The following is a 20,542-nucleotide window of genomic DNA, read 5'->3' on the forward strand; positions in this document are numbered from 1 at the left end:
TGTTGCAGTGAGCTAACAGACAGTGCTGCCCATTTTGAAGTATGTAAGTTCCTTAAAAGCCCCTGTTATAGTCATCTATCAGAACAAAGTGCAACTATATGCATTTTTTTCATTTATCTGCTATGTGTATTGGAATGGAAACAAGCTATTTTTAAAGTTTTCAAGTTCTCAGTCCCTAAATGCAGATGATAAAGGAAACGCTAATTTAAACAAGTCTGCATCAATGAACTTGCAAGTAAAACATTAATGTAAAATGTTTTGTTCCACTCATTCTCAGCCTGATTTAAAGCAAACAAAAGAAAGCCCTCGCAATGTTAAAGAAGAGTCACCCATTGATAATACTGTCCCAGGTTTTATATTCACACCACTCTAGGCCATGTGACAGAAGAGGAGGAAAAAACCCCAAACCTCAGAGTTACATAGGCCAGAAATTTATTAGATATTTGCTCAAATACATTCTGTATAGAACTGTTCCACTTGCTTGGTTTTGCTGCTCCCAGGAAAGATCATGGACAGATGTACTGAGCTGTAATCACCAACTAGGAATTGTTATGTATGAAAGTGTTAAGTATGGGGCTGCAAACTCCATCTGTGTCTTGAATTTGACTAGGCACCTTCCTTTCAAAGGGCTCAATTTGTGTAAGTTGCTGCACCAAATGTTATTTAGAAGAGCATTTTACATTTTGGTCTTTTTAGAACAGGAAAACACTTCAAATATTTGCTTTTGAAGTTTTCAATACTGGAATCATTTAGTCCAGAGTGTTTGCAATGGGGTTTCTAATTTGTCATATGGTCTCTCTTCTAAGTATCCCAGAACATTTAGTCTTCTGTTTTGGCTTCCATTTCCTCAGCATCATCATCCCCATCCACTTCAGCATTTTCCCTCTCCAGTCTTTCCAACTGCCTTGCGAGCTCAGTCTCGTCTGTGTCAGTGACCACCTTAGGCTGAAAAAAACCAAACGCACAGCAAACTGTCATAAAGAAAGGCCACATCATTTGTAGACTCTCATTCTACATAAAGAGCAAGAGAGAAAATACATCCTAAAGTCACACAACAAAACCCAGAAAAATGAGATTTTCTGGCCATTTGTTCATTTCAGGAACACAGAGATTCCAATTTTTCTGGTTTTTTTAATAACTTTTTGCTAAGATTTCTTGTAGCACTACTGATCTTGCTCTATTTTAGAAATATTGCAAGGAAAGAAGTTGCATTTTAGATGTACTTTGTTCTTACCTCCATCTGCACATTAAAGACTCCTCTCTTCTCCTCAATTTTTTCTTTAATTACAGCCATGGCTTGATTCAGAACAGACAGTCCTTCAGTTCTCTCCAGTGTTGTAGTAGTCATCACATAACGAGGAGGGGCTATCAGATTAATCTATCACATTGCAAAGATTGGGGAAAAAAGTAAACTCAGTAACAAAAGAAAAGATATTATGCCTAGTTAGACTAAACAATTAAAAGCATTAAAACCCATGTGTTTTCTTTTTTTTTTATGATGACTGAATAAGTAAACTGTTTCTTTTATTACAAGAGACTACTATAAAAACAGTCTTTATAAAAAGTAATTTTTAAAGGAGGGAAGACTTCCAAGTTTTTTAAAAAAGACTTATTCAGTAGTTCACTTAACATCCAAAACTGTTGGGGAATAAAAATTAGGCCTGGGTACAGCAGCTGTTCTATCAAAACTCAAATGTAAGTGGAGCAAACTTTTGTTTTCTTATACAATCTCACACCTGAAAATAAGTTATTGTTCCCTAAAGGAACATAAAGGAACAGTGGGTATGTTCTTGAATAAACTGAACGGAATAAATACAGCTTCCCAGACTTTGAAAGGCAGTGCACAGCCACAGGAAGGACTGCCAGCACACCGCTGAAAGAGGTGTTGTACAGCCCTGCTAGAGAAGAGCTGCAAATCAGGCACATGGCTTGATGGGGCAGAGCAGTTGCACACTACTGGGCCCTGAGGGCATCAGAAAACTTTCTTTTGATTCCATCATTAAGACTGGCACTCACTTTGATGGGCATGTTCTCCGTGGAACAGTTCAAGCCTGCTCTCAAAGCTTCTTTTACTGCATCTATGCCTTCATAACCATAACAGGCCACCTCAATATCTATGACAGAGAAATACAAATAATAAAATTTTACCATTACCAAGAGCTGCAAAATATTTAAAGCTTTTTAACTTAAGCTTTAATAAATCTTTTTAGCAACCAATGTTTATCCACAATGAGAGCCTCAGTAGCTCCCAAATCTGAGGAAGGTATTACATTTGCTTGACTTGTAAGTTGAGGTAAAAGTCTTTAGAAATTCTTTAGACAATGCAACATTTTTATGTTGTGCTTTGAAAAGCTGGGACACAAAATTATACACTCATATTCACTCACTTCTCATCCCATAAGTACAACACCAATAATTATGTACTTCACATGGAAAGATGAAGATATAAAAGCAATAAATGCAAGATCAGGAAAAGTGAAACTTGAAAAGAAACACATCCACAATGTTATGGAATTCCATCAGCAATTACAACAGAGGCACTAAGGCATCTAATGCTTGAGGAGCATTAGAATACATTTTCATAAGGTTAACATATGGTTAGAATTATAGTTAGCTATAGCCTTTTGTAGGTGTTTGAAAATCAGGGCATAAACTAATGCTGGAGATATCTGTAATACTCTGACCAGAATAAAGACTAAGATTTCCTTACCTGCATAGCAATGGCACAAGACTAAGCTACACAAAGAAATTTTCACCTCCAGGTGACTCACAAAAACCTGCTAATTCTGAGCTAAATTTACAGATGAGCATCCTTGTCAGCCTCAGAATGAGAACAGAATCCAATGGCAAGATTCTACACTTGCATTGATGACAAAATTAATTACTTAGACCATCAGAACAAAATAAGCAGCATGAAGGAAGTAGGAAGACATGCTTATCAAGTAGTTTTATTTTCAAAAGAGATGTAGTGCTATTCATGTTAGTAAATGCACTTTTCATGGCAATCAAATCAAAAATTTTGAAGCCTATGTTAACTCCTGGCAGTCTAAAGCAATAGGTAGAGGAATTTTACATTACCTTACTTTTTGTACTCTCTTCTTGACTTCAGTGTCATGTGGAAAAAGCTTATCTCTTCTCTCCACAGTAATCAGCAAGTGTTAATGCTCCTCAGTACACACTTGCAAGGGCAGAGGCCATTTCTCAATCTAGTTAAAAATGTGATTCTGCTACACTATCTGTTTAATGGCAAGTGTGTCTTTAGGCTGTTCTGTAGAGCCAGATTTACAGTTTTGAAGTATGTCTTCTGAAGCCATGCAGTCATGTGCTTTTTCTGCCCACACTAAATTAATAAGACACAAACTAGCTCATACATTAGAAATGTGCTAGGCTTGAGCTGCCATATTCTACTGAATGGTTTGCAATCAACCTATTAGAAACACTATTTTCACATGTTTATGAACTAGTGACTAAGGCACACGCTGTAGCTGTGCTGACAGAGTTCAATCATCCTGCAAGGGAATCAATGAATTTAAAACTCTGAATAATGAAAAAGAATATTGCAGATGCAGTAATTTAGTTTCAATGTGTGCCAATGCAATATGACAAACCACATTATCTATCATGACAACCAGCCCCTGTTCCAAGGAATCTGTGCTTTGGGGGGAAAAATAAAAGCCAAACCTCTTTGCACTGTGGGGATAGAACTCACACAGGCAATTTGGAAGCAATCCTTGATTAAGGTGTCTTAATTCTGAACAGTTCCATTCAAATATCAGCATTATGAACTGTGATTTTTAACTGAGTTTATAGTTTGCATCAAGATACACTATCTCAACCCAAGCATCAGGACAGGTGCGAGGAGCACGTGGGAAGAACTCACCAGCTCGGATTTTGACTGCCTGCGGTGTCAGACGTCTGTTAATGTTGTCAATCAATACCCGCCTCTCCTCCTCTGTCAGATCCAGGCTATCCAGGATTGCAGGGTCTCTGAGCCAAGCAAAGCAATGTTACAGAAGTTATACTGGAGAGGAATACAAGGCAACATAAACTTCTGGTACTATTTCTATTTCTTACAAATACTCCTAATATCTACTAGGCAAAGAAAACAGGGAAATGTCTTAAGAACTCATGGAAACACTGCAAGAAATTGAAAACATCTATTTTCAATAATTTTCTATTGATAAACACTTTACTCAATCTGCTCCTGGAAGGAATCATCTGAAGTTTTACTTTTTTTTTTTTAAAGCAAAGGAATGCCTTCTCTCCTGCTCCCTTTATATGAGATAAACAGAATGTGACAAGTATCCAGCTTCTTGATATTGTTGCATTTCCTCCAACATGAAGATAAACTCATACCACATAAAAGCAAATCCAGGATGAATCTGGAGTTTTAAAATTATTTTAGTGTTTCATTCAAACACAGGATCATTCTACAAAGTAACCCACACTCATTCCATGTTATTCCGTACTTGTTTTTAACAGTATCTGGATCACAGACAAATACTTATCTGCTGGCTACATTCTCAGCTAAAGCAAGGATAAAGGCTTTTAAAATCCCAAGCTAATAGTTTCAAATTCAGAGATCACAGAAGCAAACTCCTCTGCTGTTTACTAATATAAATTAGCAGCTCTTTTTTGAAGCTGATGTCAATTTTCTATTGCTTTATTACATTTATCCCAAATCTACCTGAAACAGAGAATAAAAACCAAAAAAACTCCTCCCAAAACCAGTTCCTGTTCTGCACAGACAAAAAGTCGCAGTTTTCTGAAAAACATACCAGATCACCTACAATACTACCAGCAGGTAGTAAAATAAAATAAAATGAAATAAAATGGCCCAAAAGCAAGAGGTAGTACTAGTAGTCTCTGCTGCTAATAAAACAACATCTTTCATGTTTTTGTATGCTAAGTATAGAGAATAGAAGGGTCAAACAAGCAAACAGAACCCAGAAACATGACAGGTTTTACAGATCAAAATATGAACATGTATGGCAGAAGTGATTTATGGTACATATAAATTCTGCTTTATTTCCAAACTATCCTGGTAAATCCACTTTTTAAAAGTATGGGGTAGGCTTTCAACAATAGGTTCCCAATGTTTAATTTCTACTGATTAGAAGGGAAATATACTGTCCAATTCCTGCCACAGGTATCATGCTGTGTGACATTCCAAAATATTAATCCTCAGTACAAAGAAAGGAATAACAAGCCAAATTCTTAGAGGGAATTCTAAACCTCACACAGCACTCCAGCAAGAATAGGAAGGCAGCAATATCCACATTGTTCTACTCCACTGCTATACCTTTATGTAGAAGCAAACAGGAACAAATAAAAGTTGTAGCCCACAGTCAGAAATCTTACGGCATTACTGATAGAAAGATCTTTTGAGAACAGACACCTTGAGAAGTTTATCCTCCAAACTGAACAGCAAATGAGCAACAAAAGGCCTGTGCTCAGGACTTTTCATGCATACCCAACTGAAGCTAAAACAGCCAGTGTAACTAGAGGTGTTTTTTAAAAAAATCTATTATACAGGTGTTTAACTAAGTATTTATCAGTTAAGAGAGAGATCTGGAATTCTTTTTACAGCAGTGTGTCCAGATCTGCCCTTTACCAGTAGATTTGCTATCACCAGAAAATAATCATTACAATATGAAACAAAACACATTAATTCTAAATGAGGACACAAGCTGTTTCTTGCTCCAAAACACAGAGCTGGTTTTCAGCTACTTAAAAACACTGCTGAGTGCCCCGCTTCCTAGAGTCACCGGCATTTCTAAAAGCATTATTACTGCCATCTACCGTTCAACTCCGGTTCATCACACACACTTAGGTGCTATAAAAGAACAAAACTGAAAATGTTTACTGAGAAATCCAGTTTAGGATTGACAAATTTCACAGTACATTTGTAGAGGGAAACCAAATATTTCAATTCTGAAAGTAAATTAAATATCAGACTCGATTAAAAAAATAAAAGCCATCTATCTCAGAGTGACAACCAGCTCTGAGCAGAAATGTCTTCAGACCCAGAGCTAGGTATTTCTGATTAAATTTGCCTGGGACTAAAACCAGGCAAAATCTGACAAACAAAGTTTGTCTGACAGACTCTGCTAGACTGATGTCAAAATTTACTAGATTTACTTGACCAGTACATTCTCCATCCTGATTCTGGGAAAGAAACCCAATGAACATGGTGACAGATACACTTCAGGAAAAACTTCCTGCAATTTGAATGAAGTCCCTAAAAGCACAGAAGAAGTCCTTACGAGACTGCATGCTTGAATGCATCATAAGCCCCATATCCAGGTCTTTTGTACTTGTCATCAAACACCCAGGCAGTTCGCTGGAACAGGCTCTCCAGCTGCTCGTCCTTGGTGTACTCCAAGACCTCAGCAACGTGGCGAAGGATGCTGTAAACCTGCAACACAGCGGCGGTAAGAGCCCCAAACCAAATACTGAAAGCACACAAAAAATTCTACCTGGAAGTGTTAAGACCACACAGCAGTAAGGATGGGAGCCTGAAACTACCTGCATATCTTTCTAATAAAAAGTTGCCCACAGTGTGCTACACCAGCATGTACTTCTGGATTTCTGATCATTTAAATATACCCTTTTACATCACAAATTCTCAACTGACATCTTTCTTGATCTATTAATTACTTAATAAGCAGCTTACCATGTAACAGTCATGGACACATGAGCTGATTATATACCTTTGCATTGGTAAATGGGAATCAAAGTGCCTAACACATGAATACTTTACTTTTATCTTATGTCTGCACATTTTGGTTGCTCAAGAAAGAAGCTGGAAATACACAGGGCCTAAATATAGAAAGGTGACTTACAGTCTTTGATTTTGTGAATTTGTCTTCACATTTGATTGCCTCCTCTGGAGAAACTCTTCTTTTTGACAAATCAATATAACCTGTTGGGGAAGATGATTTTAGAAGTGTCAGCCATTGTGCAATCTAAGTCTGCCTGCACCAAGAGAAACTCGTGAAGAACAAACACTCCGACTCAGGATTTGCTCCCTGCCTACAGTTTCCCCATATGTCGCTAAAGAGAAAAACAAGACCTAACCTTGAAGAATTAAGGCAAATTATGATCCAGGTTAGGATACAGAGTTCTTTCAACTGTAAATACTTACAGTAGCAAATTTTTTGAACTTCATTCTTTTCAATTACCGCCTTAATTATTTTCTCTGCAAATTTTGAAGAAATGTTCCTAATATCTCAGCAACTAGTGATCTAGTTTTACATTTCTGTACAGTTTGGGGAAAAAAACCTCACTCCAGCATACAAAGAAGCAAATCTAATGCATATTTTTGTAGTGCTCAGTACAATTTAATTCAAGGCTGGCACTCCATCACTTTAGCTCTGAACAATTTACTAATTAAAATAGGCTCAGCCTGAAAGACATGCCTGTGAAAAAACTTCTTTTGAACTCTCTTCGAAATTTTAAAAGGCCTCCACCTATTTCTCATAAACTGGAGGTTCTCCAGTAAGTTCAATAAAAGACCACTGGATGAATTCCAGATGTGTTTTGTGTTAATATGAGAACAAAATTAATTTGTAAAAGTATGATTTCATTAGAGATGTTGGGAAACTTATTTCACTTCAGATTTATCTGCAATAAGTTTATTCTTGTCCTTCTTTGGGCTCTGCTTTTCCTTATCCTGTCATTCATTATTTATTCTCAGAGCTAACTGCAGTTTCAGAAGTATTCCAGAAAAGCATATAACTTGAGAAGCATCATACCAACAGTAACATTTCTAGGAGATGTGCTCAGTGTTTATTATTTCTGTATAGCTGGTTAAAGATTTTAGAAATTGCATGGAACAGTATTATCAAAATCTGAAATGTTCCCAATAGAAATTACATTTTAAAAACCTTCAAAGATTCAAACGTCCAAAAGACAACAACAACCAAAACTGCCTATACAATTTCAACTTGCACCCTACAGAATTCACAATGATTGCATACTTGTCATCACCTTTCTTGACAAGGTTTGAGACTTGTTAACAAACACGATGGATGGTGAGCGCTAAATGCTTACCATCTTTTTGCATCTACAGCAAATAATCCTTCTCTTCAGTTGACTTAGAAAACCTACACAGATATCAAAAGAAAATTCCTCTTCACTATAGTTCAGTGACTGATCTGGTGAGGACCCACTTAAATCCTTACTGATGTGATTTACTTTCCTTAACCCAATTCCCAAAGGACAGAGGGGAACAGAAGAGTGATCACAGGTATGGTCAGTGATGGTCTATTTTACTTCAATGCCTCAAAAACAGTAGCCCTGGCAAAAGCCACAAACACCTGTTTAGTCTGTCTGCATTTCTGTCTACAATCCTGACAGAGCCCACCTCGTGCCCACTACCTTTCTCCTTGTCCACTCTTATGACCACGACGCACTCGTTCCTGCCGATGCGGATGAGCTTGTTAATGGAGCGGATGCGCCTGCGGGACAGCTCGCTGAGGAGGATCATGCCCTCGATGTTGTTGTACTCCAGCAGGCTCACGTAAGCTCCCATTTCAGCAATGGACCGAACATTCACCATCACGACATCTTCCACCTCAGGGAATTTATGTTGGTAGAACCTACAGCTTAGTCCCGGCATTCTGCAATTCAAGCAGAAAAAGCAAAGATTTTATTTCACAGTACATCACTGCCCTCTCCTACAAACACGGCAATAAACCAGCAAGGACTGGGGAGAACAAAGAGGAACAGTGGCAGAAAAAACAGCAATTAGGATAAGGTTGTGCTTAGGTTTTAATAAAAATTAAATAATAAATTAACTTGTATTTCCATCACAACCATTTCCTAAGATGCTATTGTTTTCATTAATGTAGAAAAAGCTTTGCTACCCAGACTTCATTACCCACTTTAACTGTCTTACTGCCTACACACAGCACACTGGAAAGGTTTCTTCAGATGGTGGAGAGGTGACACTGCAAAACTCACATGTATCTAAATCCATAAGAGTGTGTAACTTTTTCACATATTCATGGAGTACTGTAGATTGGAACGGACTGTCAAGGATCATCAATTGGAAGAGCGGGAGGACATTGGAGAGAAGCCTGCAGTCCTTATGAAGGACTTGGTATGCACATAATAAGACAGCATGTGAGGCTAAGAAAGTAAGATGGAAGCTTCTATAGTACTGAGGAGAAGCAGACTCCAGATGACTTTTAAACTCAGCACAAGACTTTCAGAGTAATCCTGCAAGACCTGCTCCAGAGGCTAAATGTCAGCAAAGAAAGCAAAGTCATTAATCACAACAGAACTAGACTGGCCTGAAGTACTGAAAAGGCAAAAAAAGCGCTCCCCAACAGATTGGTAGTCAGGAGGGGAAAAAACCCAACAAAATCACATGAAAAAAACAGAATTCCTTCATTATACATTAAAAAAAAAAAAGGGGGCGGGGGGAACCAACATTTCATAATCAAGTAGTGGTAAGAAGGAATGCTTAAACTGCTTTATTTTTCTGATGATGAATGCATATCCAATCCTTAAACGCCAAACTAGGTTAGTTCAGTTCTCTATGCCTTGAAGTTTCACACAGAAAATTTTCTATAGCAGCAGGAGCCTAAGATGCCAAGCCAAATGCATCACTCCATCAGAAGGTTTTAGTCACCATTCTGATGTTTTAGTCATGATCTTTACAGCAGTGTCAGTGCTTTCTAGCTACAAGGAAGTTTACCTTCAGTACGAAGGTAATGCCAAATGCTATGTACATATAATCCACACAATTCAAAGACCTTGTCCACCCTTATTTCCATTCTTGTAAAAAGGGGAAATACAGACTAGCAAAACATTATAAAAACACTCTGAAGGTTTTGTGGAATTTTGTGTAAGCTGAAGCTGAAAGAACTCCACAGTTAAAAAGGAAAACTTTACAGTTCGGCTTTCTATTCCGCTCAGCGCAGCTCTGCTCAGTCCTGCAGGTCCTTATGGGGTACGTGAGAAAGCTGCACTGCAAAACAACAAACTCGAGCCACAGCGAGCAAGAGCGGCCCCACACAGCTCAGCGCTTCACTCCTCTCTCCACAGGCACAAGCTTTTGAATCTGCCCTTCTGGGGAAGATCCCCAGGAGCAACACTACGCCCACCGCGCCGAAGCTGAAATTCATCTTTTCCAGAGGCTGGACACGCCTCAGCCGAGGCCCTCGCAGCCGCACAACGTCTGCGGAAACGGAGCCGGTCCCGACCGGCGCCGCCGCCACGGGCGCTGCCCCACGACCGGCGCCGCGCCGGAGCGGAGGCCGGGCAAAGCCCATCTTTGTGAGACCCGGGGAGCGCGGCCCCGCGGCTGCGAGCTCCGGGCGCGGTGCCGGTGCCGTCACGCCGGGCCCGGCCCGGGGCGGCGCCGCTCCCCACGGCCGCGGCCGCGCGCGCCGCTCGGGAGGAGCCGCGGCGCGGGTCGGGGCGCGCGGCGGTACCTGGCTGCGGCCCGGGGGGTCCCGCGCTGCGCTCGCGCCCCGCACTCCCGCGCTGGCCCCGCTCGTGCCGCCGCGTGCGCCCGGCCGCTGCCGCCCCACTGCGCAGGCGCCGCACGCCGAGGAGAGAGGGGCCGCGCTGCCCTCGAGCGCCCCCTGGCGGCGGGCGGCCAGAGCCACGGGCTCAGCCAATCGCGTCGCCTCCTGTCGGCCCCGGGGGACACGTGACCACAAGCGGCGCGCCCGGCGCCGCGCGGGCATCCGGGTTCGGTCCCCGCGCGCAGGCACCGCCTCTCGCGGGGGCGGGGCCGAGTCACGTGACGGTGGCGGCCACAGCGGCGAGAGCCGAGCCGGCCCCGCCGGTGACAGCGGCGACAGCGGCGACAGCCCGAGCCGGCCCCGCCGCGCCCCGCGCCCCGCCGCAGCCATGTCGGCCAAGGACCGCATCGAGATCTTTCCCTCGCGGATGTGAGTGTCCGCCGGGATGGGTCGGGATAGCGCCGCGGGGGGAGCGCGGGGGCTCCGCGCCGTGCCCGAGGCGGCGGGAGCGGCGGCTCTCGGGGCGCCCGGGGCTCCTCGTCGGGCTCGGCGCTGGGGGTCGTTCCGCCGGTCGTGTGCGCGCTGCGCCGCCGAGCGGGGCTGCCCCGGCTCTGTGATGGAGCAGCTGAGGGCCGCTGGTCCTTGGAGTCTCCAGGTTCTGCTCCCGGGCTCCACATCAGCGCTGTCGCTCCTCAGGGGCCGTGGCAGGGCCCGGCACCGAGATCCCGGGTGTGGAGTTTAAAATCATGTGATTACGCAAACCTTACTTAAAAAAAAACGGTTTGTAGAATGTATGTGTAGGAAAAATGGACAAATGGAACCACAGCTTCCCTTAACATTGCAACAGACGATACTGCTGTACGAGAGCTTGGCCATAAAGTGTTAAAAAAGAAGGAAGTAAAGTGTTCCCAGTATAGTGGACAGTCAGGTAATTTTCCAGATCCATACAGCAAACTGTTTGTCATGAAAGCAGATGTCTCCTGAGAAGGCTTAAAAAACTGCCAACGTTGGAACAAACACAAACAATTGAATAAAATTGCTGGTTTAATAACATTGTTCAGTTTCTCTTCAGAACCCTCCAGGACAGACAGACTTGGCTTTAAGGTGAAAGGCTGTTTCAAATTTTTTGCATAAAAGTGGGTTGATGCCTGCACATAATCTTTATAATAAAAAGGATGCATTGCAGGACAGAAAACCTCAAACATAGAATAATAATTATTCACTCTGCATGAGCTCAGGACATATAAAGTAACAGTTTATATGGAAAGATTAATACATTACATGGTGAAGGTTCTGTTTTGAAATTTAGTTTAGAAATAAACTTGCATACACAGAAATGAATTATTGCATGCTCTAAGTCATCTGGTCTCACTCCTGCTCTTTGGGAGTGCTTTTTTCCAGTCAGTTTAGGTGTCCTGGGAGGGGGCACTTCAGTCACTCTGCAAAGGTGTCTGGTTTTGTGAGGTCGTGTGTCACTGTGGCATGAGGGTGGTCATGTACAAAGGCCTAATGTTTACAAGCCCGGTTTCAAATGAGGTGATAGACAGTAATGTGGGAGGTGTTCCCAAAGAATTATAAATTAGAATGGCAAAATAAAGACGACCTGTGTCTGCAACAATTAATTTTGTTAAGTGACAGAAGAGGATTTCACAAAGTTTACTTTTTATGTTGGTTTGGGGTTTTTTTGTTGTTATAAAGTGGCATGGTGGTATGAGCCTCTTCTCTGCTGGATATCTTCAGTTCCAGAAGCTGCTCAGTTTCCTTGAGAGTAAACAAGACTTTGTTTATTGCACTCTCAGAGCGAGTGAGATCTTGCTTGAACTAGAAGGCCAGCCAGTCTCTGGCAGGTGGTGAACAGAGCAAACAAGTTAGTTCAAGGTGATGACAGACACCTTCTTGTTGGGAAAGTAAAGTTGCCTTTTTAGTCTCTGATTTTTTTTTAATCATAAACATTCATAAAGTATTCATGGTTTTCAGTTCTACATATTTGGTAGATGTTAATGGAGCTATTCTCATCACATGTCAGTAGATGTGGCCAGTAATGGATTCCACTGTAGAGAGAATCTTAATTATACTTATTTTTTCCAAGGTCAGAGAGGAAGTGTGTAAGAACTTGACTTGAGCAGTGTCCTTTGTGCACAGTGCTGCATGCAGAAAGCAGTACAGTTTCTAATTTCATACAAGAAACCTGTAAGTGTGCTGCTGGAAGTAAAGGTGAAAGCCACAACAAACTCACTAATATCCCTTTTAAATTGTTGCTGCTTTTGATTGTCTTTAATAGCTTTTAAATCTCCTATGCAGCATATGAAGCTAAGGAAAACCAGAATCTTCTTGCTCTGTAAAATCAGAACATGGCATCAGTCATGGCATGAGCACATGAAGAATTTGCTGTGTTGTCTGATTTTGAGAAGATGACATTGCAGTAAAAGGACTTAAAAGCAATACCAGTGTCACAGTGACAGTGGGTATTTGGAGTAGTTTGATTTCTGGTACTTCTAAGTCATGAAGAAGAATGAAAACTCTTATTTCCTATTATGGAAGCACTGAAAGATGTCTTGCCTATTTTCCATGAGCTTTGACTTCACAGAGTTCTCATTGATGATGGAGATAAATATAAATTCCCTTGATTTCAAATGGGAATTGTGTCCTGAAGTGGCCATCTTGTTTTACTGCAGGAGTGTTTCTTGGTTGCTTCATGATTTCAGTCATATGCCTGTCAGAGACCTTCATGTAAGTTTTTTCTTAATCCATTCAGATGATGCAGGATGTTTTTTCTTTACTCCTCTGCTTACCAGGGCTCAGACCATCATGAAGGCTCGTTTGAAAGGAGCCCAAACAGGTCGTAACCTCTTAAAGAAAAAATCTGATGCTTTGACACTTCGATTCAGGCAGATCCTTAAGAAAATTATTGAGGTAGGTAAATTAGAATTTTCCTTTGTTTGGCGCACTTAACTTGAAATCTGTCTGTTCTGTTTGTTGTGCATTTCTGTTCTCCTAACTTTGTTATATAGGCTGGAATATAGGACAACTTTCTGGCTAACCTAGTTTTTGTAAGTGAGACTATTGAGAACACATGAGCAGAATTATGTGTTTTGGCTGCAGTGATACATGAGCTTGGAAGAGTTAAAATTCTTCACCTCTTTCCAGGCAGTCTTAGCCTCTGATTTCTTCTGTGTCCAAGTTCCCTATCATCTCTTCTGTATTACAGGGAATTTGCTCTGATGCTGCCAAATACTTTAACATTGGTATTAATATGTTCTGTAGCCTCATTTTTGTTGCTTTATCTGGCTTGAGGGGATACTGCAGATCTGTGATGTTTCCTGCATGACTAGCAAGCAGAAATTTTGTGTAGATGGGACCTGTTCCTTTATGAAGAAACTGAGTCCTGCTTCTTCCTTTGCAACATGGATGAGGAATGTGAGATAGTCAGTAGAGCCCACTGTGTGTTGTTCTGTTCTGCCATACCAGATGGGTTGAGTTGCACTGTTCTATCTGCAGCTGCTGCAGTGTCCATGGTTAGCAGAGCTCCTGTGTTGCCACGCTGTAGACAAGCTCTTGTCACTCTGTCACTTCCTATCTGTTGTCTAACACACAAAGGCTGGTGTTTCTCCAGCATGGTTTTTAGCTACGAGGGCTACAAATGTGTAAAAATAGGGAATAAATGGAGTGGGAGTAGAGTGCAGCTTCACAAAGCTGCATACATTTGTGTGTTGAAAAACAACTTCAGCTGTCTCATGATATTCCATACAATGTGAAAGAAGAGTATTTTCCTACTGAGCCACTTCATTGTTCTGATTTAACCCCCATGTAACAGAATTTCATGATTAAGACAAATCTTTTGCTGCTTCTATGAGTTCTACAATGTGAACCAACTATTTCTTTTTTTTCCCAGTCACCTGAGAATTACAATGTCCAGTTTGCGAGTAAGCTATGCATACAGCACTTTCTCAGTCTCTTCAATTTCTTCTCTTTATGCTGCTAGTTATTTATCCTGGAAAAGGAGTAACAATGTGCCTTGTATTTGCTGCCTATTTTTTTTCAAACAGACTAAGATGCTGATGGGTGAGGTAATGAGGGAAGCTGCCTTTTCACTTGCTGAGGCGAAGTTCACAGCAGGAGATTTCAGGTGAGGATTACTGGGCTTCCATGAGGATGTCCTACCTATGGGAAAGAGCTATCCACAACTTAGTATTTTCTCTTTTGGAAAAAAAGGTAAATTCTTAAAGGCACCTAAAAAAAGATGACAGGGGACAAGATGAACTGAATTCTGTTATGTAAAGGTGGGAGACATCACTGCAGGAGAGAGAGAACTTGCACAATGAAAACATATACTCCATGGGAAGCTAAACAAAGTGGAAAGATTAACAGAATTTTGGTTTTGTCCTTGGTTTGAGGAGGTGTTGCTTTTGGCAGCTTGAGACCAAAAATGTAAGGAAGCAAGACTTTATATCAGAGTACTGGACAATTTGTTAACTTGGTCCTGTGAATCTGAGGGATAGATGTAATGTGTGCTCTTTTCTGCCAGTAAGTCACACAGTGATTTTACCTGTGCCAGTAAGTCACACAGTGATAAGTTGTTCTAATCTCCTACCTCGCTGACCTTTGTCTCACTAGGGCTAGAGAGGGCTGTATTCCTCCAGCAGGATACTTTAATTGTATTTTAATAAATTACAGCTCTGTCTAGGGTGTTGGTGTCATTCATTCAGGTGTGCATGGGGAGTGTTTAAGATTCAGCTGATGGTAGTACCAGCTCATGGGGAAGAGCCAAATGGTCAGACACAGCAGTAATCTGCGTGCTGCTGAAGAAAAGTCCTTTTGCCCTTTCATTTGGATATAGTGCTGTTTCCTGTCCTAACTAGTCACCGTGTTTAGCTATAAACAAGGCAGATCCCACCCTGTAAGTAAACTGGACTTCAGCAGAGGAGTTAGCTGCAGTGACCTGTTCTTGGAAGACCTTAAGTTACTTTGGAATGCTTCAAGATGAATTGTTGTACAAGTCCAAGTTTGTTAATACGGTAGTGGGTGAATAAACTCATTAATGGTCTGAAAGAACAAATATTTAGAAAGTAAAATGGCCTTGGTTTGCATTTAAAGCCTTGAAATTCCTTCACTTTCATTGTGCAAGAAATCTTACAGGTTGATTAGATTCAATGCTATTAAAATAATTTGCCAGATAACGGGCTAGTTTTTCAGCTATGCTTTGTAAACTTAGTCCAGGACATTTTTAAAGTTACATTTCATAGATTCTACATATTTTCCAAACTTTGCTGGAAACATTTTTCTTTCAAAGCTTCTGTGTTAGCTTTGAAGACTGCAATGCATTGTGTAGAGAACTGAGCTGACACTTTCCAGGTCCTTGCAGCTTGGTAACTGATTCATTTTGTATATAATGATGAGTTAATTAACCACTTCAACTTCCTGATTAAGATCTGTGTTTTCTTCCTTACAGTACCACTGTGATCCAAAATGTGAACAAAGCACAAGTCAAGATCAGAGCTAAAAAAGACAATGTGGCAGGTGACTCATTTCCAGGCCATGAGTACATCAGCTCATAAGGGAATTGTGGGAGAAGACTTGGAAATAGGCAGGAATGTATCCAAACACCGTCCTCTTTTTTCCTTATCTAACTGTAGGAACACCTGTAATCTGTTGGGTTTTTTTCTTATACAGCTTATGATTTTTGTATTTGGTTACTTACCTCTCATAAAATCAAATGAATGTGTGTAAACTGCAGTCCAATTTCTGAATCTTTGGACAAAGCATAACTTCCATAGCACTTTACTAGAAAACAGATCAGGAGTTAAGCCCCAAAGTTAAATAAATTTCAAGGAATTATCTATCCACAATTGTCTGTGAAAAAAAAACAAGACAGATAAATCAGGATTGAATGATTAAAATATTCCTTAAGCAAAGGCAACATATTACTAAACAGAAACATAATAAAACTGAGTAAACTAAGAATACTTCCCTGAATTTTCCAGGGGTCTTGATCTCTGTAAACTCAACACAATTCTGAAGTTCTGTATTATGTCAGAGCCAGCATCATTCCAAGCTACATAGGAATATTTTGTAAACAAAGCTTCTGACATTACATAAATAGAAGCAAATGGGGTAAAAGTGAGCTGTACTTAATAAATATGTAACCCTTTATGTCTCTTACATGCATTTTTGTTTGCTCTTGTCAGGTGTTACCTTGCCAGTTTTTGAGCATTACCAGGAAGGAGGGGACAGTAAGTACAACCCAAGTGTTTTCTGTCTTTATGTACTTATGGCTATTCCATGTTCATACAGAAATATTGTCATGTCTTAATGGTGAGTCAGTTTACATCATAACATGGGGGTACTTGCTTCCTTTGATGCTTGCCTGGTTCTGTGACATGGAGGGATTACTCAGAACTCCAATAGATAATACTTTCCTAAATCAGTGAGTTTTTCAAGTGAGAAGATTTGTCTTGTTCTTCCAGATTTTGAGACTTCTAAGTCTTACTAGAGACATGCACAACATAAACCACTATAAAGACAATTTGTTAATGGGCAAAGGCTTTGCTTCTCACTTGATGAGCTCTTTATGTCCCAGTCGTGTGTAAAGTATTAATTTTTATCCAGTAAGGAAACACTGTAATAGCAATAGTAACAATTTTGTTTTTCAGGCTATGAGCTGACTGGCTTGGCCAGAGGTGGAGAACAGCTGGCTAAGCTGAAGAGGAACTATGCCAAAGCTGTGGAGCTGCTTGTGGAACTGGCCTCATTACAGGTTGGTGGGAGATAAAAAAGAACAGGATCATTGGTTTCTCACTTTTCTAAAATGAAAGTAGCACCTCTCACTAGTTGTAGCTACCCAGTGGTGTACAAACATGCATAACGTTTTTAGCCATATTACTGCTTCAGAGAAGGCCTTATTCTTTAATGCTAAGGAGAAACTATTTTACAGAGTTGGTATTTATAACTGCTGATGTGCAGTATTCAGTGTGCTAGTGACATTAGCAGAAAACGTTCTGCTTCTATCAAGGACATAGCTTGGAAAGCTACATTATAGACTTTTCAAGTGCTATTTGGTTTTATGCACAGAATGGATGGAAATGTTGAATTTGTCTTGTTATGTACTAATTACTTAATCCCATTCCATCAGACATCCTTTATTACTTTGGATGAAGCCATTAAAATAACAAACAGACGTGTGAATGCAATTGAACATGGTGAGTATTTTTCCATTTGGGATGCATAACATTTTTCTGTCTCCATGCAAGATGAGGAGCAGGGTCAAGGAAGCCTCTCTTTCTTGTTAGAATTTCTCACCAGTTCAAGAATGCTTTCTAGAAAGCATTACAATTAAACATATTGGAAGAAAGTAAAAGATTAAAAGCCCAGTGGAATGGACTGGAGGACACAGAAATAAATGAATAGGCAAACATGAGAAAATCATCAGGAAATTGTATTAAGAACCTACAGGACAAAAGTTTTACAAACATTCTGCAGTCCCTGCTAGTCACTTTGACTTAACTGCTGAAGCCTGCTGACTAGAAGCAAAAGATAGGATGTTTTTATGTGTTAAGATGTTCCAATAGCTAGCACAATAAACTTCAAATAACTAAAATACATTTAACTTTAAATCACCCTAATAAACTTTAAAACTGTAATGGTGGTGCCCAGTAGAAGGCTGGTGACTTCTTTGTTTTAGATGGAATAGTCCTTATGTCAATTTTTCTTTGATCTGAATTCTTTATTCTTCATGTTCTTGTTTGTAAATTTGTTTCTTGCCATTTCTTAAATACTACTACAATCCCAATATTGGCTATGATTCCTTTTGCTGCAGTGTCCAGAGTGCTTTGATTGTTTCAAGTTGCTGAGTTTTGATGTCCTGGATTTAATAATTTTTGCATGTACACAATAATTTCAGTCCATATTTCCAAATTATCCTTTTCAGCAGTTTATCCACAGACTGATTTCTTTGAACATACATGCCTTAACTGCAGCTTATCACTGAGAATTGGACTTAGAAAAGGTTTCCTCTGCACCCTTCCAAATAATTTTGGTAGTGCTGGTAACAGGTTTCTTCTTACAACAAATGATTCTGACACAGAGCTTGTGCAGTTTGGTGTTAAAGCTGTGTTTAGTGTCTTATCTTTTCTCTTGTGATTGTATTGTATTTGAATATTTGTTTTCATGATGGCCTTTTTAAACAGAGATAATTCTGAGTAGAGGTGCTATACTGAACAGAAGTTTCTGAAACAATGGGATGGAAGAACATAGTTTTAATTCAAATTTTGCCCACTTCTCAGGACTTCTTTATATTTTGTGTATTTGTCCATCAGGAAATAGTATGATCTTCCATGAAAGACACAGATTTCTCCTAGCCGAAAGAATTACTAGATTGACTTCAAACAACATCTGTGCACTACATTAGACAACTTCTTGGCTAATGTAACAGCAGTCCCAACTTCCTTATTTGTATATTTTTTAGTGATAATTCCCAGGATCGAGCGTACTCTTTCTTACATCATCACAGAACTGGACGAACGAGAACGAGAGGAATTCTACAGGTAAAAGACGAGTCAGAAGACTAGACTGGTCTCTTCCTAAACAGACCATTGCTCTGAAGGGAGTTAAGAGAACTGTTCACCAAATCTGGCAGCAAATATTGTTAAACATGACCTACTGCACATTTAGTTTCCTGAGCTGGGTACACAGAGCTCACCAATTGTCTGAACATTATAAATGAATCCCTTCCGTTAGGTTCTACATCTCTGTCATCGTTCTTGCAGAGGGAATGATGTGATACAGCAAACCCTGAGGTGTTGTGCTTTATGTACACCTTTGCCAATAAAGTCAGTGTTCTGGGCTACCTGAAACAAAAATGTCAAACCTGAAATGAATGAAAGACGAATGAACTTGATTAAATACAAGCAGAATAATGTAATGCAGTTTAGGGTCAAGAATATAATTTATAGTTTTGTTGAGTTTTTCATTGCAGCAGCTAGCAATAAAAACCTTTTATTTTTGCCATTCTGCCAAATTTGATTATTTGTTACAGAATTCTTGTTTCCTGTGGAACTTTTCCAGGTAGCTTTATCAAGTCCAAGTTGTATGGCATAGCTACTAACCTGTGTTATGAAAACATACTTGCTTCACAGATAAAGCTGCATTTCTCTTCACAGGCTTAAAAAGATCCAGGAAAAGAAAAAAGTCTTGAAAGAAAAGTCTGATCAAGAACGGGAGCTGCGGAGGGCTGCTGGTGGGGAAAGTGAGCCAGCCAATCTCTTGGCAGAAGAGAAGGATGAAGACCTTCTCTTCGAGTAACCCTGCACGGTGGTTGTATATGGAGCAGGAGACCCAAAATACAGAATGTCCAGTTGCAATATAATTCAAGACATGTTGCCTCCAAGATACTTATGTGGCTTCTCATTTGGTGTCCAAGTCTTGAGCTGAATGGATTGTGGATTTTTCCTGGGAGATTAGAAATCTGGGAACTTGACTGCAGCATAGGAGGAAAGGCAGAAGTCGGTCAGATGCTTTACTATCAGGAAAGCCTTTTATTCCATGTTCAGCCTGTTTCTTCACTTAGTAGGAGTGACTGTTGAAAGCTCCATTTTTTTGAAGGATGGCTCTGGATTTGCCTAATCAGATTCATCTAATTGCTCCCCTTCCTAGTACAAGCAGAGGAAAATGTTACTTAGGGAGGAAGATGCATGTGATGTTCTTTGTTGCTGAACTAGTAATGTTCAAGTTGCTTAGAGCCAGTATTGGCACAGCAGAAGTCCTGTGAAGGAAACTCTAGTTTTCTAACCTGTTCATGAAATCCACAGTCTTCTGTGATATATTTTTGTTGCACGATTGTTACCGTTGGCCTAAAATGTCTGCGGTTTTAATTAGAGGTTCTGCCAACTTGTGTACTGTCTGTGCTAGAAACAAGTGTAAAATTTAACTGCTAAAATACCTGGTGTCTGGCTCGAGTTGCTAGAAGATGACAGTCTTAAAAGCTTCTTGTGTTGATTTCAAAATAAAACCTCTGCTTCACCCTATATGCCTGACATGGAAACCACACTGAGCACATCTCTTACAGC

At 40.3% G+C, this 20,542-nt stretch overlaps 2 protein-coding genes across 2 annotated transcripts; one reads left to right on the plus strand and one right to left on the minus strand.

Annotated features, from left to right (window-relative positions):
• Positions 1-415: 415 nt before the first annotated feature.
• Positions 416-10,602, minus strand: EIF2S1 (eukaryotic translation initiation factor 2 subunit alpha). The gene is made up of 8 exons (XM_063398773.1): positions 10,446-10,602; positions 8,383-8,624; positions 6,846-6,925; positions 6,267-6,418; positions 3,881-3,987; positions 2,017-2,114; positions 1,235-1,378; positions 416-945 (listed from the first exon to the last, which is right to left on the minus strand). Exons 2-8 carry the CDS (start codon positions 8,621-8,623, stop codon positions 820-822), a joined length of 948 nt encoding a protein of 315 aa, XP_063254843.1. The 5' UTR covers position 8,624; positions 10,446-10,602; the 3' UTR covers positions 416-819.
• Positions 10,603-10,738: 136 nt separating this feature from the next.
• Positions 10,739-20,500, plus strand: ATP6V1D (ATPase H+ transporting V1 subunit D). Its single transcript, XM_063398774.1, has 9 exons — positions 10,739-10,910; positions 13,277-13,394; positions 14,528-14,607; positions 15,931-15,998; positions 16,667-16,711; positions 17,132-17,235; positions 17,611-17,677; positions 18,943-19,021; positions 19,637-20,500. Exons 1-9 carry the CDS (start codon positions 10,870-10,872, stop codon positions 19,776-19,778), a joined length of 744 nt encoding a protein of 247 aa, XP_063254844.1. The 5' UTR covers positions 10,739-10,869; the 3' UTR covers positions 19,779-20,500.
• The last annotated feature ends 42 nt before the right edge of the window (positions 20,501-20,542 follow it).

Source organism: Prinia subflava, chromosome 5 (assembly GCF_021018805.1).
Source record: "Prinia subflava isolate CZ2003 ecotype Zambia chromosome 5, Cam_Psub_1.2, whole genome shotgun sequence".
NCBI lineage: Eukaryota > Metazoa > Chordata > Aves > Passeriformes > Cisticolidae > Prinia > Prinia subflava.